At 46.6% G+C, this 20,853-nt stretch overlaps 2 protein-coding genes and 1 long non-coding RNA gene across 5 annotated transcripts; 1 reads left to right on the top strand and 2 right to left on the bottom strand.

The window, feature by feature from the left end:
- Positions 1 to 1,977: 1,977 nt before the first annotated feature.
- Positions 1,978 to 11,808, bottom strand: LOC123417832. 3 transcript variants are annotated; one of them, XR_006617381.1, is made up of 7 exons: positions 11,713 to 11,808; positions 8,471 to 8,543; positions 4,929 to 5,132; positions 4,638 to 4,710; positions 4,282 to 4,475; positions 2,555 to 2,761; positions 1,978 to 2,471 (listed from the first exon to the last, which is right to left on the bottom strand). It is a non-coding gene; the product is annotated as an uncharacterized LOC123417832 (long non-coding RNA). The 3 variants fall into 3 exon arrangements; XR_006617285.1 differs by lacking the exons at positions 1,978 to 2,471; positions 2,555 to 2,761 and having other exon boundaries at positions 4,112 to 4,475; XR_006617330.1 differs by lacking the exons at positions 1,978 to 2,471; positions 2,555 to 2,761; positions 8,471 to 8,543 and having other exon boundaries at positions 4,112 to 4,475.
- LOC123417511 (long chain acyl-CoA synthetase 1) lies at positions 5,713 to 14,084 on the top strand. The gene is made up of 20 exons (XM_045106908.1): positions 5,713 to 5,958; positions 6,544 to 6,712; positions 8,833 to 8,896; positions 9,002 to 9,091; positions 9,221 to 9,277; positions 9,355 to 9,403; positions 9,580 to 9,656; positions 9,742 to 9,781; positions 9,871 to 9,965; positions 10,768 to 10,935; positions 11,044 to 11,154; positions 11,245 to 11,332; positions 11,412 to 11,478; positions 11,554 to 11,629; positions 11,755 to 11,872; positions 12,558 to 12,803; positions 12,883 to 13,022; positions 13,104 to 13,286; positions 13,511 to 13,630; positions 13,914 to 14,084. Exons 2-20 carry the CDS (start codon positions 6,552 to 6,554, stop codon positions 13,974 to 13,976), a joined length of 2,013 nt encoding a protein of 670 aa, XP_044962843.1. The 5' UTR covers positions 5,713 to 5,958; positions 6,544 to 6,551; the 3' UTR covers positions 13,977 to 14,084.
- A 482-nt stretch (positions 14,085 to 14,566) lies between these two features.
- Positions 14,567 to 16,743, bottom strand: LOC123417671 (pentatricopeptide repeat-containing protein At3g48810-like). Its single transcript, XM_045106919.1, has one exon. It carries the CDS (start codon positions 16,580 to 16,582, stop codon positions 14,669 to 14,671), a length of 1,914 nt encoding a protein of 637 aa, XP_044962854.1. The 5' UTR covers positions 16,583 to 16,743; the 3' UTR covers positions 14,567 to 14,668.
- Between the last annotated feature and the right edge of the window lie 4,110 nt (positions 16,744 to 20,853).

Below are 20,853 nucleotides of genomic sequence, written 5' to 3'. Positions count from 1 at the left end.
CGTTCCGGGCGCTCGTCCTCTACGATCATATTATGCATGATCACACAAGCAGTCATCACCTCCATAGTTTTTGCGTGCTCCAGGTATTAGCAGGATACCAAATGATGCCCCATCGAGATTGCAAAACACCAAAGGCACGCTCGATATCCTTCCTAGCACCCTCTTGCTCTTGGGAAAATCTTTTCCTCTTCTCTCCGACAAGGTTGGGTATTGTCTTGACAATAGTGGTCCGCTGAGGATAGATACCGTCACCCAGGTAGTATCTTTTGTCATAGTTGTGGTCGTTGATAGTAAAGTTCACCGGTGGGTTGTTGCCTTCGGCAAGCCTAGCAAACATCGGTGAGCGCTGAAGCACGTTGATATCATTGTGTGATCCGGTCATGTCAAAGAAAGAATGCCAGATCCAGAGATCTTCAGATGCCACGGCCTATAGTATTACAATGCAAGCCTTGACATGACCCTTATACTGCCCTTGCCAAGCAGAAGGGCAGTTCTTCCACTCCGAATGCATGCAGTCTATGCTACCAAGCATCCCTGGGAAGCCCCTGCTGGCATTCATCGTCAACAAACGGGCTGTATCTTCAGCAGTCGGTTCTCTCAAGTACTCAGGGCCAAACACAGCAATAACAACCTTGCAGAACTTATACAGGGACTCTACGCAAGTAGACTCACTGATACGGACGTACTCGTTAATAAGATCACCGGGCACTCCGTATGCAAGCATTCAGATGGCGGCAGTGCATTTCTGATAAGAGGAAAAACCTATCTTGCCAACGGCATCCTCTTTGCACTCGAAATAGTCATCATAGCCGACCACCCCCTCTCTAATACGGTTGAAAAAATGCCTACTCATACGGAAATGGCGGCGGAATTTTTTATGTTTGAACAACGAGTTTGTTGTATCAAAGTAATCCTTCCAAAGAAGGAATGCCCGCTCTCTCGGTTGCGATTCAACACCGGAAGGTGGCCCAGAATGGAGCCACGGAACAACGACCACTGGCTGTTGAGATGGTGATGGACCAACACAGCAACCAATACCTCCTCCTCGTCGGAGTCGCAAAGGAAATTGTGAAAAAAGAACTCGTCGACGGAGTCCATTTTGTACCTTGGCAAACTGTCGAACAACTTGCGGGCGTCAACGAAGGAGACGGCCGGCGAAGGGAGTCGCGGCGCGCACGACCAGCTAGCTGCCCTGCCGGTGTCCGACGGGCGTGCCGGTGAGGATCTGACCGAGCAGCGAGGTGGCTCCCCGGCGGGCTGTGTGGTGGGGGGGGAGTGGGAAGCAGTTGGCTCCCTGGCGGCAAGACGACGGCGGCGGCGGGCGACGTGGGAGTGGGCGGCGTTGCTGGGAGGATGTGGAGGCGCCGACAGCTGGCAGAGTCGCCGAAAAAATGGGCGGCAGCGTCGGCGACGAAGGAGGCGGGCGAGGGTTGGATGTGGGGAGGCCAATGTGCCTCCGACCAGCGGGCCCGGGGAAAGAGAAGGCGAGCGTGCGCTCGTCCGTCGCGTGTTCGCGCCGGCGCAAATCCGGCTCAAAAATGGGTTGAGAATGGGTCGCTCGCGGACGAAAACAGGACGCGCGTCCGTTTGGGTCAGCGCGCTAGGCCGCCTTTTATGTCCGCACCTGACCTAGACGGACAGCGGCGGACGAAATGGGTGGCCCAATTGGAGTTGTTCTTATACCCGTTTTAAATGTCCAGGCAAACCGTCCGATCAGTGACCGGTCATAAAAATACGTTCAAATTAAATCCCTCATACCGTTTCAAACGCCCAGACTGACCGACACCTCTCATATTCATTTTAAATATTTAGACGGGGCTCGTGAACGCGTTCAAACACGTCTGGTCAGTCCATCACGTAGGACGCAACCCCACCCCAGAATATATTTTTCTTTTATTTTCTTTTTCTTTTTCTTCTCTCTTCTTCATGAACCATCTACAAGTCACCGGATATATAAAAAATGCGGCTACGCGAACGAAAAAGTAAGGACTTAAAAAGGACACGTTCGCAACAGAGGTCATATTTGCTAAGTCCGGGGTAGATGCTCTTACTAGCTACTGTGCCGGGAAGAATCTTGCCAAAATGGACCAAAAAACAAGCGAGATTGCGAGTTTCCGACAGCGCCAGAACATTGACCATGAACTTTTCTACTAGTTCCACAGTTTCACCGAGAGGAAGCGGCATTTGGAGGAAGAGAAGCATCACCTTTCCATGCTCAAGATGAGAATGGAAGCAACCATGATGAGGAGAGGACATGCACCGGTGAGAAACGAGTCCGGCCGCATGCTTAATTTCTCTTTCCCTTGCTTGCCCTAGCTGGGTGGATGCGGAATTAACTCCATCTACACCACCCACACCGCACAAGTGGAACTACAGTGCGGGTGCCAATGGTTCCCTCTCCACTTTGCCTCCTCCATTGAATTCCCCCTCGTCCACTCTGGCCTGGCCTGCCGTTGCCGATGGATGGGCACCTACGCCATTGAACGCCATGAATGAGGGTAGGTCATTTGCTTTAAATTGTACTGCTGTCCATTACTCGAAAGATTGAGATTACCTTCTGTTTATTTTCTTCAGTAGGAGCGTAGTAGTAGTAGTGCAGTACCATGCTGTAGAGAACCAGTATGATCAGGCAGTAAAAGACAAGGAGCGCCAGAGCTGACGTCGACTGCAGTGTACTCGTAGTCACGTGGGCTTTGATTTGATAGGATCTTTGGTCTTTCCTCTGCAGGTTTAGCAGCCGGCTGCGCGGCAATAGGATCGGCTGCTCGTACTTGTCAGATAGACGTGGTAAACATGCAAGGTTCTCCGTAGACAACAGAGGTATGCATGTCTAGGATACACTTACTAATAATACATACATGTTTAAGGACGTGGCGTTTATGATAAGAAAATTAACAAAACACTTTTGCTTCGGTACACGTCCACAAAAACGTAAAATAAGAAATGTATATCCATCTCGTATTATACACTATTATACACTAGAGACAGTCATATGTATACCATCTCGTATTGCATATGTATAGTAAAACCTGTAGTGTATAATACGAGGCGGATATACGTTCTCCTTTATACGTTTTGTGTATGTCTGAGGGGTGGGGGGGGGGGGGGCGAAGCACACCTCTTAACAAAAATATATATGAATCGAGATTTTTAGGAGCCTGCAGAATTTCGTGGTAAAATGAGTTCTGGAATAAGAGAAGAAAATCCGAGCATCGAAAAAGGTGATGTTTGGTACTAGAAGAAGAATTACCTGCTCTACTTCCTTTGTAAGCTAATATAAGACCTTTAGATCAGTATCAAGTTGACAGGATCGCGAATGTGAACGCCGAAGACCGAACAGCCAGCAAACAGGTATGGGGGACTTGTTTTCATTAATTACTTTGTACAATTGCCGAGTACGTGCAATGTTACAGCCGGTCGGTATAAGAAAGCATGATCCGTGGATCCCAGAGTTACACAGACATCTCCATGTGTCGATCTTTAATTACCGGATTCAATGGATTCAATATCGTGTACTACATCCTACACTGACCAAATAAATGACCACACATGCTCCTTGCTACTCGTTGCTAGCTAGGCCACGGCCACGGCCTATGAATCAGGACGCGGGAGAGCCCTAGGTAAACCATGCCGCCGCCATCAATGGCGTCCCGAGCTGCAAGCTCACACTGGCCACCAGTTGCACCGTTGTTACCACGTGCATGGAGCACTAGCATGCATGGTCGACGTGGTCAAGTTCAGAGAATGTATCCATGCACTACTGACCAGCCAACTAAGATGACCAGCCCTGCATGCATGTTCTTGACCTCTCCTTTCCCGTAAGAATATTTCACATTTCGGATGCGAGTTTGAAAGATTCAATTGCATCCCCCGCGGAAGAACAAGTTGCTTATCGGTAATTATGAATAGAAAGATCTAGCTTGCAACGAACGTCAACTTGCTGATCCTAGTCAAGCCAGAGTTTAAGAGACCCAGCCGCCTAATAAAGAGGGTGTCAAAGGTCCAGGTCAAGTTGGTTGACGTAATCAGGATTCGGTGACATCGGTCAACCACCCTTCCTGCCTGGAACGCTAGAGGTCAAGGGCGTGCTTTTCTAGCAACCCCGCAATCATTTTACAGTAACCACAGCCGAGTTAATTAGCTTAGCCAACACCCTGGTTCGAGCAAATTCGGTCTTACCCGTCATACCAGAAACAATACCATTTCATAAACAAACGTAATAATTGTACCATTGGTAGCAAATGAATTGGAGTGGTAGGCGAGTATGATCAATGGGGGTACCTGCTGCCTGGCTGGGGACATCCAATGCCAACTTCGCCAGCTGCAAGCAAAGGTCAGGTTACTGGCAAAGCTAGTGAGCGGACAGCGAGGTATTTCTACTGGGAGCTGAGCTGATATTTTTCTTTTAATCCTTTTGTTGTACAATCATTCAATCGGTAGAGCTTGGTAGGTTCAGACTTTACTCGAACGGGGTCCTGCTATTAATCAGAAGATCCGTCAGAAAGTGTTACTAATAATTCTATAACAGTGATGTAGATGAAAGAGCAGTCTGACAGCTGACGGAGAACTTCCCCAAGAGGAACCGGTAACAGCCATCTATTATCCATAAAAAGGCACGGAGAACTTAATGGTGCTACCTTCCAACTAAAAGGGGCAAGTGAAGCTGATGGGTGCGTGGGTCGCTCATCGCTGCGTCTCTGTCCTCTCGTACTGCAAAAGATTAGACATTGCAGTTACGTCCAGTTAAAGCTAGTATAAATTTGGTCCAAAATGTTGTGCAGACACAAGATTATATATAGTATTGCCCATCGTATCAGGTCAAACTAGATTTAGTCCAAACATGTTGTGCGGATACAATACAAGATTATACTTTTTTTTTTAATTGGAGTACAAGATTATATATATAATGTTGCAATCACATCACTTACTTCAGAAGATCAGTGCCATATTGTTTGTGCTGCTCGTGTGTGTGACCCTCAGAAGATCAGTGCCATATTGTTTGTGCTGCTCGTGTGTGTGACCCTTGGCAGCTTCTGGCTTTCTATATACCATGACCTCAGTGCCTCCGCAAACCGAGGCACACGAAAGAGGGATTCGGTTGCTGTTGTTGGACAACCGTCCCGGATTTATCACTGTCAAAATCAAAACCAGGGTCAAACGCCGTAGACTGTAGAGAATATTAAAAGCAGCATACTAGGCAAACGACGGCTAAACATGACTGTTACTGCTTGGGATGGATCATTGCAATTGTCTCAAGGGGAAAGAACAGTTCCTTGGCAGATGATATGATAAAATTATTACGCTGAATGACTATTCCTTTGACTGATCCCGCGGGCCGACAACCGTTGAGCCATCACCTCTTGAATAATATAAGTTCTAATAATCAATCAGCAAACAACGGCTGAACACTGAAGGAAAACGCAAAGGGTTACTTACTATTTGGAACGGATCACTGCGACAGTCTCCACAGAAAACGAAACATTCCTGGACAGATGGTGATGAAATTTATGCCGAATGACTATTTCCCCGCTGCTGCGACTGGCTGATTGCCTGATCATGCGGGCCAACGACCCCTAACCAGTAACCACATGTTTGGCGCCACGTCGCCTACAAGGCTACAAGATTAGTGTGAGGCTGCTCACGCGATTAGCACCCCTCGCTTAATTCTTGGAAGCTTTTCCTTCCGTCCCAGACTCTCTAAACCTCTCTCCCTCTCTCTCTCTCTCTCTAAACCTGGAGCTAGGCGGTTTTGGCTTAGCCAGGCGGGCCTGCCTGGCGGGTCCTTCTCCTTGGAGGCGCACAACCCCGCTTGGCTATCTCCGCGTGCCTTTGCATATATAGGAAGGAAGCTCTCTCCTCTTGGCATCAGCAGCAGGGGCGCCAGATACTGCTGCTTGCCCGGCTTCTTCTCCTCTCTGATCCAAGCCATCCTGTGGCTTCCCCAAGCTCACTTCTTCTGTAAGTTCTTCCATGCCTTCTCTCTCTCTCTCTTCAAGTTCCCTTTCTCTCTATGTTCTTCTGTGTTCTCTCCATGTCTCCTGCCTGCAATCTCTCTCTCTCTCTCTACACACACAGACACACCAAGCAAGAACTTGCCTTGTTCTCAACAACACGGTTAGCAGATAATGTTGTTTTCTGTCACTGGAACGAGTCTCGCTCTCTGACTGCACCCAAGAAAACAACAGATCTTGAAAACGCAGAGTCTTCTTTCGGAAAAAAGATATAGATAGAAAATACAGAGTCAGTGACAGCTCTCTTCATTTATTCTGAAGAGAGAGAAAGAAACACAGGGCAAGAAAGTACACCGTCGAGTCGCACCCCTCATTGTCCAACTAGTTCTTCTTCTTCTTCTCCCTTTCTTGGCAGATAAGGAACTACCAGCTCCAGTTTTTCTTTCTTATTCTTGGACTACACGGTCCAGATAGATAGTTTACTTCACCCTCTAGTTCGGTCGGTGCTATCTACGCATTGATAAAATTCAGGGAAGAGGGTGTAGAAAACTACTGACAGAATTTGCTGCAAACTTTCATCTCTGATACGCAGCTTGGAGGATGGAGGGGACAAAGAAGCAGGTTTTCACGATCCAGGTGGAGGATGGAAAGCCCGGGAAGGACGGCCGACCAGCGGTGGGGCCGGTGTTCCGGAACATACTGGCCAAGGATGGGTTCCCGCCGCTTGATCCTGACATGAGAACCTCATGGGATGTGTTCAGGTAAACGCCAGCAACAGCGACTCCATCCATCCATCCCTGTCTTCTTTTTCTCCTACTGAAGTTTTCGTTAGACAGTAGCTTTCACTTTCAGTGCTGCACTTTGTTCTGGGTTTTTTCCCTGGGGTATGTTATACACAAAGACAAAGAGAACTAGTTGGTAATAACTAATAAAGAAAATAATTCGACTTCGGCTCCATGTCAGACGAGTTCATCTCCTTGTTTGTCACCTCCATGCATGTGATTTTTACTCAAGGACAAAAAAACAGTAGTACTCTGCATGTGGTTTTTCTTTGCCAACGACAGAAAAACACTGCTCTGCATGTGTGTGATTGTTCCGAGATGGTACTGGGGACAGCCACATTTCTGTTTTACCAAAACCAACTTTTGGATTCACATGTAAGAGCAACACCAGCCTTTTGGCCCCCAGCGCACCCGGCGAATGCCTTTTTGGCGTCGCGCCGGCGCTTTTTTCGCCCTAGGGGCGAGCGAGTTTCTAGCTGCGCCCCCAGGTTTCGGTCCCCAGACGCTAACTTTTTCAAATTTGTCTTTCCCGCTGCCAAAAAGACGCCACGAGTTCGGCGATCATCATGCCACAAGTCGGCGATCAGCATGCCATAGTTCGGCGATCAAACACACCCAATAGTTTAGCGATCAAAAGAAAGAGGCAGTAGGTATGAAATGAATCAAACGGTCGACTCGGCATAGTGTGGCTCCTCTGCCGCGGGTCTGGTCGGGGTCGGGCTCGTAGTCGGCATGGTTTCTGCGCTCGGGCTGGGCGTTGTTGTTGGTGTTGCCGTCGTCGCCGTTGTGGTCGCCGCCGGCGCGGGCATCTAGTTTAAGATGGGGCCGCGCTCCACGAGGAACCACGCCTTCACCTGCCCGTCCATCGTCGACGTGTCTGCCCCCATCAAGAACGCTAGGTCGGTGTTCCTCTTCTTCGCGGTGACGTTGGGTTTGAAACCGCCATGCGCGTCGCCGTCGGAGTAGCCAGGAGAGGGTGCGTACCCCCAGTGTGGCAGCGACGGCGAGATGTTGGCTGGCGACACGACGCTCCGTCGGCTCCTCCATGAGGCCTGCGGGTTGCGGCCGGGCGGATTCATCATCCCCGCGCGAGACGCCTCTTCCTGATCGACCGCGGCCGCCGTCGCATCCCTGACCCTCTTGGCGTCGAGCCTTCTCCGCCGGCCGGTTGTGACCGCCTCTCGGCGATGGACATCCGCCCTCCACGCGGCATCCGAAATGCCCGCCGGCCTAGCCATCGGCTTCCTCGGCTTTCTCTGCTTCGGCTGGGTGGAATCGACGGCGGTGGCGGGGCGAGGGACGGTGTACTTCTTCGGTGGCATGGGGGCCGGATGGTGGAAGCGGCGGGGGAGGGGGGAGTAGAGGAAATGGAGGGAAAGGGAGGAGAAAACGGCGGGAATAGGCCCGTATGTCGCCGACAACGCAGACCCACTCGACTTTTCGCTTCAGCCGGCACCCCCGGGCGCCACCCGGGGGGATGGGTTCGCCGGCTGTTATTTCGGGCCAAACCGGCGCTAAACGAGGAGTTAGGGGCGCGACTGGGCTGATTTTTTGCCGCGGGCGCTAAAAAAGGCGCCCCCCTGTTGGGGGGGGGGGGGGGGGGCGAGTGGAGATGCTCTATGGACAGGCATGTGTTTTCCCTTTTTCTCAAACTTACGTTAAATTCCTTTTATTAGTAGAAAAGGCAGCAGTTCAGTTTTAAGTAACACATGGGTAGAAACTGAACTAAGAACATACCGCATCCACTGTGTCAACAAGCGTTTCCAGCATCAATCTTCAAAGATTACATGGGTCATAGTCTAGCTGGATCCTTCATTAAAAAGCATGTCAAGAGAGTACATACATTAGGCATAAGACACTTCAGACCTCATCTTAAGACTTAAGACTTCATCTAGTGGTGTGATCTAGCATACCATACATGATAAACCATTGTCTTTTCTTCACATGTGTAAAGTTTAGATTTTCCGTTTTAACAACAAAATGGAAAACCAGCCACATGCAATATTCGTAGTACAAAAGAATCCTACAGAACTCACATAAGCTTAGTTTTGATCTTTTTCGTGATCTTGCTTTTGATATCTTTGCTTATATCCCTGCAGAACAGCAGCAGGGAAGTATCCAGACAACCGGATGCTTGGATGGCGTCCATTTAAAGATGGAGTGGTATGCGCATATACAACTAACCCTAGGACCGTGAAGCTTATGTATCTGCTACATGTCTATTCTTGCTTTTCCTGACTAGAACATCCCCCACTTTCATCTTTCCAGCCAGGGCCCTACTTATGGAAATCATACAAGGATGTCTATGAGGAAGTCCTGCAAATTGGATCTGCACTGCAGCAGCTAGGGGTGCAGCCAGTAAGAACAAAAACTTAAGTTATTTTTTCCACTCCAGCTATATAAATTGGCATCTTTCTATTTTGAAGAGCGCTTGTAAATTTTACTTTAGTTACAGACATTGATGCTCCCATGCTTGATTTATGTCAGGGTTCCAGGGTTGGAATTTATGGATCCAACTGCCCTCAATGGGTGGTAGCAATGCAGGTGCCCATCTGAATGATAATATCCTTGATCTCCTTTGATTATGATAATCAATGCTAATCCCACAATTAATTTCGCAGGCTTGCAATGGCTACAGCATAATATGTGTCCCACTATACGATACTTTAGGTAAGCAGGGAACTGATAAATAATAGACCCTCGTTACAAAATGTTTCAGATGCGCTCCAAAATAAAATGTTACAGATCAACTAATGCAAACATTTGAAACAGAGCATTTGTGTTTTTTATCAGAAAAAGTATATTATGTCTCTATTAGCATTAATAATATTTCCTTGAGATTTCAGGTGCAGGAGCTGTTGACTACATTATTGACCATGCTGAGATTGATGTTGTCTTCATACAAGACAAGAAAATAAAAGAAGTACAGCCAAATCTATTAACTAAATTGAGCACCTTTAAGGTCACGTCTGAATTTAGATCTCATAATGAATATTTCTTATTTGCAGATACTGTCCCCAAATTGCACATCTGCGACGAGGCTAAAAGGTAAGAAACTGGTAAAGTGGTCAGGGTCTCTCTGTTATTCCAGGAAGGATTAAATATCTAAAATTTTGTTCTCCAAAACATGTTTGCAGCATTGGTGGCATTCACCTCGGCAAATAATGAACAAATCAAAGATGCCGAGCAGATTGGGATGAAAGTGTACTCCTGGAATGATTTCTTAAAAATGGTGGGTAAAGAGAATCCTATATATCAAAATAGTTGATCCCCACTATCCCTAATTATCTCAACATGCAACTGCTAACTCAACAAACCACCATGCAGGGGAAAAAGTCCTTTTAGAGGTTTCACTAGTGGACTACATACGAATGTATATAGACATCATTTTAAGTGTAGATTCATTCATTTTGCTCCGTATGTAGTCTTTTTGTGGAATCTCTATAAAGACTTATATTTAGGAACGGAGGGAGTACTTATATTCAATAAATATTCTACAACTAAACAAGCATATGTATTTTTGTTTCAGTTTTTATATTATTAATCCAAATACTAGTGTCTTATAGAACCAAATCTCTTTAAAATAATTACAAACAATTCCCGCAGCAACACTCGGGTATCATCTACTCCCTCCATCCCATAATATAAGAGCGTTTTTTTACTTTTTTACACTACTCCCTCCATCCCATAATATAAGAGCGTTTTTTACACTAATATCAAAAACGATCTTATATTATGGGACGGAGGGAGTATTTTACAAAGTTTGGTTCTGGCAACTACTCCCTCTGTTCCTAAATATTTGTCTTTTAAAAGATTCAACTACGGACTACATACGGAGCAAAATGGGTGAACTTACACTCTAAATTATGTCTATATACATCCGTATGTAGTTCATAGTGAAATCTCTAAAAAGACAAATATTTAGGAACGGAGGGAGTAAAATAACTAGATCCATTCAGACTGCCAAGATTGGAAGCAATGTTTGTGATGAAATATATGTGTTGATAAAGCAATAATTCTGAATTGCATTTCAGGGAAAGGATAAACCAGTTCAACCTCGTCCTCCGCAACCAAATGATACATGCACCATCATGTACACAAGTGGAACAAGTGGGCAACCCAAAGGTGTTATGCTGAGCCATGAGAGCCATGGGATGTATGTCAAAGGGGTGGACCTCTTCATGGACCAGTTTGAAGATAAGGTTGCTCCTTTCTATCAGATATATTGATGTGAATAAGCTTAATTTCAATTCAATAGATGGTTGTCTTTTAGCATAATGTAAGCAAACTGGGTGGTTTTGGGTATGCAGATGTCGACGGAGGATGTATTTCTTTCTTTTCTCCCACTTGCTCACATTCTCGACCGCATGATCGAAGAGTATTTCTTCCACAAAGGAGCCTCAGTTGGCTATTACCATGGAGTGAGCAAATCCATATATTAGCCTTTCTACTTTCAATCTTACTGGTCATCGTTCTTTCTTTAATATGACTGCACTGTTCTTTTTCTTCAGGATTTGAATGCCTTGAGAGATGATCTAATGGAGTTAAAGCCAACTCTACTAGTTGGAGTGCCCAGAGTGTATGAAAAGATTTATGAAGGTGATAAAAGAAAAATGGTTGATATTCAATCAGCCTTCGTATCAGCTAACTCAGATAACCTTTTTATGATTGACTTTAGGTATTTTAAAGGCCTTGGCGGATCTCAGACCTCTCAGGAGGGTGATTTTTAATGCTTTGTACAACCGGTAAGTTGGTTAGCATCATGAATATTTATTGCAGTAAATAAATTATGCCATCTCACCATAGCTTTTGCAATCCAGCAAACTAGCAGGCATGAAAGCAGGCTACACACAAAAAACTGCTTCACCTTTCGCTGACATGCTGGCTTTTCGCAAGGTATTGTGTTCATAACTAAGAACCCCTAGACACAGATTACTTTCAGAAAAAATAAATGAAAGATCAGTAGCAGTTGTACTCACAGTGTCTGTATCTTGCTTTTTTGTTGCATTTGCTTGCTCTAGGTCAAGGCAAGGCTTGGTGGTCGTCTTCGCCTACTAATATCCGGTGGTGCACCCTTAAGTACTGAAATTGAAGAATTCTTGAGAGTGACCAGCTGTGCATACTTTATCCAAGGCTATGGTAATGCCTGCATACACTTTTCAGAGTTCAGAACTTCCGATTTCTTCCTGCAGACTGCCATCACCACAGAAGTACAAATACATGTGTTTAAATGACTCCAAAGCATCAACAAGTAGTTACCAAGGCAAGCAAATAATAAACAAAATATGCCACCATACTGGCAAACAAATAATAGAAGAAAAAAAACGCCAGACTTGGTGAGTATACTATTAGCTCAAGTATGAGTTCTAGCAATATTTAGAACTAGCATTTATTGACCTGTTTTAGAAAGTCACAAGATAACTTATAAAGCTGATTTCATACTCCCTCCGTCCCAAAATAAGTGCCTCGAGCTTAGTACAACTTTGTACTAGAGCTAGTATAAAGTTGAGACACTTAATTTGGGACGGAGGGAGTATGTAGGTTGGGTCCATGTTTCCTTGCTGTATCCTATCCCCATTGGAAACATTAATTTTAAGAGTTTTCAACCATCTTTCTGTGTTGACTATTTAACTTATTGCACATTACTGTTTACAGCTTGAAGTGAAAGATTGTGGACATCTATTTTTCCTATTCACACAAATACCAACATGCCACATATTTTTTTCTCTCCATATTATGTTCCAAAATTGCATGGTTTAGTTATCAGTCCCTTTGTCAATGAAAAGGAACCAGTATAACGTTAGATTGTGTTGTCTTTGCTCAGGTTTAACGGAAACACTGGGACCTAGCACAGTCGGTTACCCTGATGACATGTCCCTGGTTGGAACTGCCGGTGTTGCCGCCACCTTTACTGAACTGCGACTGGAAGAAGTTCCCGAGATGGGTTATGATCCACTTGGCGTTCCTTCCCGTGGTGAAATCCTCATTAGAGGGACCACTGTTTTCACTGGGTACTACAAAAATCCTGAGCTCACAAACGAGGTCATGGTTGATGGATGGTTTCATACAGGTGAATAATCAATTTTAATTTAAACAGGAGACTGAGGTAAAGTTTAAACTATCATGTTCTGACACAATCTTGTTTTCAGGAGACATTGGAGAGATGACCCCGGATGGAATCCTGAAGGTTATCGACCGGAAGAAGAACATATTTAAGCTATCGCAAGGGGAGTATGTCGCAGTTGAGTATCTGGAGAAAGTATATGTCTTCCCTCCAATTATTGAAGATGTAAGGACAAACCCAGTGAAATCATATGCTTATATTGAGAGTGCATGGCACTACATACAATGTAATACTGTGATTTTGTAGATCTGGGTGTACGGGGACAGCTACAAATCAATGTTAGTGGCAGTAGTTAACCCACATGAAGAAAACACCATGAAGTGGGCAGGGTCAAATGGCTACAAAGGCTCTTTCAGTGAAATATGCAAATCTGAAGGCCTTAAAGAGCATATCCTTAAAGAGCTCGCAGCGGCTGCACAGAAGAACAAGGTAAGGCCATTTATTCACTTCTACATTGGACACTAAACATATTAGTATGATTCATCATGTCACGCATCAAATTCTCCTACCATTATGGTCAACTTGGTTTTCACTTTTGCATTAGAACAAAGAGGAACTCAGAAGTTTCTATAGAGTGTAGACTCCTTCATTTTAAATCTTCACTGCATCTCTAAACATCGCATATGTAAACCTCTTTGCATGTCTCGGATCAGCTACGAGGTTTCGAGTACATCAAAGGTGTAATGTTGGACCCGGTACCTTTTGACATTGAAAGGGATTTGGTCACTGCAACAATGAAGAAGAGAAGAAACTACATGCTAAAGTATTATCAGGTAATATATTTTCATCTGCTGCAGTGTGACTTTTGTTGTTTTCACTAATTTCCAGGGTAAGAGCCAGTGTATTAGCATTGGGTTCAAGTGAACCCAATAAAATTGGTAAATCCCATACAAGATCACTATTGATCTATGAACAGCTAAACTTATAGCATCCAGATCCAACCTGGTGATCCCTATGTCGTAGAGCTGGCTTCTATGGTCTTTATCCTAGCTTTGCCCATAAATGTCCTCTTATACTTCTTTTAAGTAATTCTAATTCTCTGTTCTTCATGTGCAGCCTGAGATTGATAAAGTATACAAAACATTGGAGGGTCAGAGGGCTGCGAGCAAAGCAAAGTAAAGCTATGTGTTTTGTTAGGTCACATGCCGGAGTACTATTGTAAATCTACTATTGAACGCTGGTAATCGAGACTACATAAAAGCAATAAAATGCATATTGTGTGGTGCATTGTGTATGTATACCCCGCCCTCCCCCAAAAAAATCTGCCCCACTCTCCGAAATTTACATATGTGCCGCACAGATAACAATCAAAACAGATTTTTGTGCTACGCCGAGTATTTTGACCTATGGAGAATCTCTATTAATGTCGCGTGCGCCCCGTTGAAACAAAGGGATGCTACGGTGCAAAAATTAGGAATGAAGTCCTTCTAATGACTACTCCTTCTAATGACTGTGCGAGGGCCAATATGCAAGGCAGAACATGAATGATTCAGTCCCAGACTATACATCCATGTGTCCTAAAAATATATTGACCATGCACATATTACATACTGACCAAACTGAAGATAACAACTTGCAAATTTGAATGTGCCTCTGATGAAGCCTTGAGAAATATATTTATAATACCAAAAGATCATTAGTATTATCAGATATAACATACCTCGTGAACTATGAAAGAGAACTTGCTGCTTGTCCGATGATATCACCACTAGACTCTCCAAATAGATGCTTATAAATTTTCAAGGATATGCTCAATCAAGTACATTTGTCTGATGGTGCCCGAGGTTTGTAGAAGTTCTCTCGGGGTACTCTTATAAATCTTCATAAATATGCTCAATCAAGTGCATTGGTCCGATGGTGCCCATGTGTGTAAATATCCCACGGACCAACACATTCCATGTTGCTTCATTTGGACATATACCTTCATATAACATCTTCAAGAGATAGACCATGGCATCATCCAACCTGTGCTGACTGCAAAGCCCTGACATCAGAGTTGTGTATGCAACTATGTTGCGTGGACAATTACATGCATCCATTCGACCTAACATCCAAGCAGCAGCCTTGACATTCCCTTCCTTGCAGTAAGCATGAATTATTGCATTGAAAGTGAATGCATCTGGTTGAATTTGTTGAACTATCATCCTCCCAAGAAGAATCATGGCTTCTTTGTTCCTTCCCATCTGGCACAGACCACTAATAGTAGTGTTGTAAGATACCAAAGTCAACTCAAGCCCATGGTTTAGCATCTCGATCAGCATTCGAAGGGCGTCTTCGCAGTTTCCTTCCCTGAAAAGACCATGAAGCAACTCATTGTAAGTCCTGTCATTCGGAGAGCATCCATATCTGCTCATACCATGGAACACACTCAGAGCTCTTCCCACTCTTCCGCAGTCACACAGGCTTCTGATCAACGTGTTGAATGTCAATGTGTTAGGAGGACAATTTTCCATTGACATCTTATCAATGAGATTCTCTGCCTGATCAAACATCACCTTCTTGCAAAGTACATCCACCATATTTGTATAAACAACAACATTTGGCTTGAAACCAGCATTTGTCATGTCATTCCATATTGACATGGCACCATCTACGTCCCCTGCTTTGGAGAATCCGTCAATGAGAGTAGAATATGTCCTTACATCAGGAAAACAGCCGTTTTGCTCCATGCCACTGAAAACAGATGATGCCCTCTTTAGGTCACCAGTGTGGCAAAGGCCACGGATGAGAACATTGTAAGAGATTGTCGTTGGTGCCCATCCTTCAGCCACCATCCAATTCCACATGTCAGTTGCGTCATGTGCCTTTCCAGCATCGAAGAACCCTTTTACCAACACAGTAAATGTTTGAACATTTGGAGCACAACCTTCGGTCACCATCCTAGCCAAAATGGCGCAAGCCATCCTCAGCTCACCGGCCTTGCAGAGCGCGTCGACCATGCTTGTGTAGGTGGCAGGTTCTGGGTGCAGTCCACGATGAATCATCTCGTCGATAACCGAGAGCACCTGCCGCATCCTGAATTGTCTGCAGAGCGCGTGAACGACAGCATTGTACGAGGAGCACACAGGCACCGTCTCTGCCACGGCCCTCCTGGCCTCGTCCACCCTTCCCAGCTTGCACAGCGCAGAAACGATCGTCGTATGGCTCACCGCGTCTGGCTGGCAGCCCTTCCTGGCCATTTCGTCGAGCATCTTGCGCGCGGCGTCGACCCGGTCGTTCTGGCACAGCGCCTTCATGAGCAGGTTGTAGGTGTACACGTTGGGCTCGACCCCGGCCTTCCTCATGTTGTCGTACACCGGCACCACCGCCCCGACCAGGTTCTCCCGGAGCAGCGCGTCGAGCAGGTGGTTGTACACCCGCACGGTGGGCGCCGCGCATCCCAGGTCGTGCGCGCGGTAGAACGTCTTGAGCGCGCGGTCGGCCGCGCCGGCGCGGGCGAAGGCGCAGATGGCGGCGACGAGGGCTCCCTCGGGGCACGCCACCCCGCGCAGCCGCATCTCCTGCAGAGCGTACTGGACGCCGTCCACGTCGCCTGCCGCCGCGAGCCTCCTGACGGTGGCCTCATGGGCCCTCGCCGTGTCTCCGGCGTCGGGAGAGGGACTGGATCGCTCCGGCCACCGGATGGTGACTTGCGGGTTGCTCTTCCGGTGGTTATGTGACGGGGAGGTGGAGAAATGGCGATCGTGGAGTCGCCTGAGCAGGAGGCGGCATTTGGTCGAACACATGGCGCGCAGCCAAAACTTCGACGGTCGAACAGAGTACTGGCCCCGTTTGAGTAAGCGACTTTTTTTTAGCAGTGCGTAAGCGATGGGTATTCTTTCAGGCTCCTACAATACTACTCCGTACAATGTTTGGTGCTTAGAAATATGTTTAGAAAAATAAATCAAAATTTTCTGAAGCATGAATGCATATTTCTACAGGAGAAACGTCTAGTTAAACGTCTATCTTGAAATAAGCATCGGTGTTAAAAAAATTGATTTATTTCGTTAAACACCTCCCCTAAGCACCTTGCATTGTACCAGGCCTGAGAGGCCAAATATCGGGCATGGTTTGGAAGCCCAGCTTATTCAAACTAACACGAACTGGTTCTTTCGAAATAGGCTTCCGTACAAGACCCGTGTTCAGCGACATGCGCGTTGGATACCCAACGCGCACCCCCTCCCCAGTCCGCGTATGATTTCAGCCGGTCATGTGTGGGCGCGTGGGGTCTGATATTTTTCGGAGATGATAAACACTGAACATTTTCAGGATTTGATCATGGCAAACCAAATGTTTTGGCTGGCAATTTTGGTGATGCAAAAATGAAAAGCTTAGTTGAAATGCATGGCAATTTCCGGACAAAAAAACATTGAGCATGGATTTTTCATGTTTGCCAATTAAACTTGTCCTCGCGTCATCAAAACTGTATCAAAATGTTCGATTTGACATGATCAAATCCCGAATCGTTCGGGCGTTACCGGGATCCATGTTGTTTTTGTCTTTCCTTTTTTTGTCTTTTTTTGTACTTTTTACTTTGAGAACTGTTCATGAAACTTAAATTCAAAAAAGAAGATCGGGGCTTCAAAGAAGATCTTAATTTTTAAAATTGTTCATAAATGTAAAATACGTTCACGACTTTGAAAATTCTTCATGATATCATAAACTTGGCTCTGCCCATTTATAGAAGCAACATAGTGGATTGAAAATATAAACCTAGAACAAGTATATGTAACGTTAGAAACATACTAGAGGAGAATCCATAGTCCTCAAAACACCTTCGCCTTATGGATTCCAAAAAACTTATACCAATTTCTAGGTATTTTATTTTATTCCCGCCCTTTTGTTTTTAGTAATTTTAGGGGAATTTTTAGTCTCTATTCTCATGCAATATTTCAACCCTTGTATTCGTTTTGCTCTAGACCGCCATTAACTTGAACCCTCATCATGATAAATTTACCACTTCATGTGCCTCATGTGAGGTTGATACTCTTATTTTTTTAAAGACTACATCTAAACAAATGTGCACTTGCAAGTTATCACTCGCCTCGTGACTTGTCATCGTCGCCGCCACTGAGGTAGTGCAGGAGGCGTCGGGGAGGGCGCATCCTCCTTCACAGCAGCAATACAAATTACGTGTTGTGTCCCCTACTTTGTCACGGAGAGGCATCACGGCAGCAATACAAAGTAGGAAACTAAACCCACTACAACGCACCTCTCTCACTGCAGATAGATCAATCTAGTTGGCCAAACCAAATCAACAGATCAGGGAGAATTACGAAGCTATCATAATCATGGCAATGAAGAAGAAAATAGAGAGAAATCGACATCTAGGTACTAACTATGGACCCGTAGGTCTGTAGTGAACTACTCACACATCACCATGGGAGTAGCAAGGTTGATGTAGAGGCCCTCCGTGATCGATCCCCCCTCCTGCATGGCATCGGAAAAGGGCTCTAGATGGACACATGGCGGAACAGAGACTTGCGACAACGGAAAAAGTGTTTCGAGAGGCTCCATGAGGCTTTTCGAATAATTAAGAATGTATAGGACAGTGATGGGCACCATAGGCCAAGGGTATTGGATCGAGAAGGGACGTCTAGAGTTGGGGTGAATAGACTGCTTGGCTAATTAAAAACCTAACATTTTCCAATTTTATTGATTGACAAGTTTTAGCAATTCTAGCAAGTCTAGTACACCCCACATATGGAAGTAAACCAGTATGGTAGCGGAAAGTAACGCCATGCGTGTGAAAGTAAGGAGTACAAATAGGAAGATCAAACAGAAAGATGACATGGAGATTCTTGGCGTGGTTCCGGTAGGTGGTGCTATCGTACGTCCACGTTAATGGAGACTTCAACCCACGGAGTGTCTGTCATTTTATCATGACAGATGCCATGGGGTGGCTTATCGAACGTGGTTGGGGCCGTAAGAACGCCGGCGGGCTCCGAAAATGGGATTGGGGCCAAGCGGTGCGAGACACACGATGTTACCAGGTTCGGGGCCCTCTGTGGGAGGTAACACCCCTAGTCCCGCTGGTTTGGTTGATGAACCGGATGGGATTACAATGTGCTCCTTGAGTTGTACGACAGAGGAAGAAGAAGAAGCTAGGTGCTCTCTCTAGTTCTCCTGTGTGGTGTGTGCGTGTGTGTTTGGGCGACCTCTTGCATGGTGCGGTACCAAGGGGTTTTATATGTCAACCCTCATGGCATACAATAAGTATAAAGAGTACCGGGTGGGACCCGATTGGAAGCATCTCTAGCCGGCTAGGTGGCTCACCGGCTGGAGGAGTCTTGTCGCATGTAGGGGCCCGCCGGCTGCAGGGTCCCGCAGGAGCCAAGACCCGCTGGCCAATTGTCATCATTGGTGCGTGCTTGTTATGCGTCGGCGTGCGCCACACTGTGCAGCGTTGTCTTGTGCGGTCGGTTGCGGTCAGCGGTACGACCGACTGCACTCTAGCCACGCCAGGGTGGGTAATGGAGTGGATGGCAGGCGTGCTACCACTTTGCCACCACGGCTAGTCGCAATTGGTGAAGGTCAATGGTACGACCACCACCGTTGTAGTCATGCGCGGTCAGGTCAGCGGTACCTAAGCTGTTGTAGCGATGCCTTTGATGATAATGCCCCTGATGCGGTTGTCAGGGCGATGTGATTGGAGCTAACCCATCGGCTAGCGGGACGCAGTCGAGCCGGATGTTGAGCGGCCTTGCCTCAAGCTGGCTCGGTTGCGCAACCGGCCAGGGGCAACCGGTCCTTCGTGGGAAGAGGTTGTCATGTGTTGTTTTTCCAAAGGAGAATGAGAGAAATGCTTGTTTTTAGCCTACCCCGGGGTTATCCCCCCGTTAGTAGTCCCCGAAGTAGGGGAGGCCCGCCGGCTTGGAACGAGGACGTCGCCGGCTTAGATTCTTTGCCCACGGGTTTGCAGAGCAGCAGCCGGAGCGCCTGCCAGCCGGAGATGGCCCGGTCCATAGCCGACCGTAGCTCGAACTGCCTCGGGCTCTCCGACGCATAGAGGAAGGACGTCATGTGTGGCGTGCCACGGGCCGAGGCCTGACAGGCCACGTGCGTGACAAGATCGGACCGCGGGGCGAGGCCCGCTTGAATGCAGCCTCGGCCCACGCACGCGGATCTTCTGTGGATTGGGGGCGACGGTTGGCGCTCCCAATGCGCAGTAACACCGCACACGTCGGGTCCCCTCCCCCACTACCCCACACGGGGGTTAAATGGGTAGGAGGAGGGGCCGAGGGAGCCATTTGCTCTCCCATCCCCGTACCTTGCCTTCTCTAACGCTCCCCTCCTGCATCGAGAGAGACAGAGAAGCACCGGTCCTGCGCTCGCCGCGACGCCGTTCGCCGCCGATGCCTGCTGTGACCTGCCAGGCCTCCCCATCTTCGGCCTCGTTGTAACGACCAAGGTGTGACACTTTCCATATTTGGGGGCGAGGCCTCAATAGGGAAATAGGCGCATATTAGTGTTTCGCAAGCACAAAAATCATTGCATTACATACAAGAAGGGGTGATTATATGAGTTGGCTTACACCCGCCACAAGTTAAGTTACAATTCACTCAACAATTTATTTCAAATCATCCATAAGTCAGGGTCCGGCTACGGACAAGATAAATGACAAAATAGCAATGATCTGTCTCGCTAGGCCCAAGAGATGACCAAGGTCCTATAATCATGGGGGTATGTCACGTACATACGACCACTGCCTTCATCGAACTCCCACTGCAACTGCGTAGCATCAAAAGCCTCTCGATCTGCGGTACCTGGACCTGTGGTGTTGTAGTAATCTGTGAGCCATGAGGAATCAACAATCTTATGACCATGATAGCGGGACTAACTAAATTATTGGGTGTGAAAGGGTAAGTGTTTGAGTTTGCAGCATCACTAAGCATGTATGGTGGCTAACTTACGAGAACATGAAGTAAATTGATTGGTCTACGCATGACGGTCGTGAACTAGCAGTAATCACTAAGTGATCCTGAACACCTACTTACGCAAGTCATAACCCCACCGT

Source organism: Hordeum vulgare, chromosome 1H (genome assembly GCF_904849725.1).
Source record: "Hordeum vulgare subsp. vulgare chromosome 1H, MorexV3_pseudomolecules_assembly, whole genome shotgun sequence".
NCBI classification, from domain to species: Eukaryota; Viridiplantae; Streptophyta; class Magnoliopsida; order Poales; family Poaceae; genus Hordeum; species Hordeum vulgare.
Note: the sequence above shows the minus strand (reverse complement) of the source record. Positions and strands in the feature narration are given on the sequence as shown.

Bases quoted from the DNA above. Each gene is read 5' to 3' on its own strand.
- LOC123417671 (XM_045106919.1), bottom strand. From the start codon at position 16,582: ATGTGTTCGACCAAATGCCGCCTCCTGCTCAGGCGACTCCACGATCGC.
- LOC123417511 (XM_045106908.1), top strand. From the start codon at position 6,552: ATGGAGGGGACAAAGAAGCAGGTTTTCACGATCCAGGTGGAGGATGGA. The intron at 12,804-12,882 runs GTGAATAATCAA...TCTTGTTTTCAG, and splicing joins TGATGGATGGTTTCATACAG to GAGACATTGGAGAGATGACC. The intron at 13,631-13,913 runs GTAATATATTTT...CTTCATGTGCAG, and splicing joins ACATGCTAAAGTATTATCAG to CCTGAGATTGATAAAGTATA.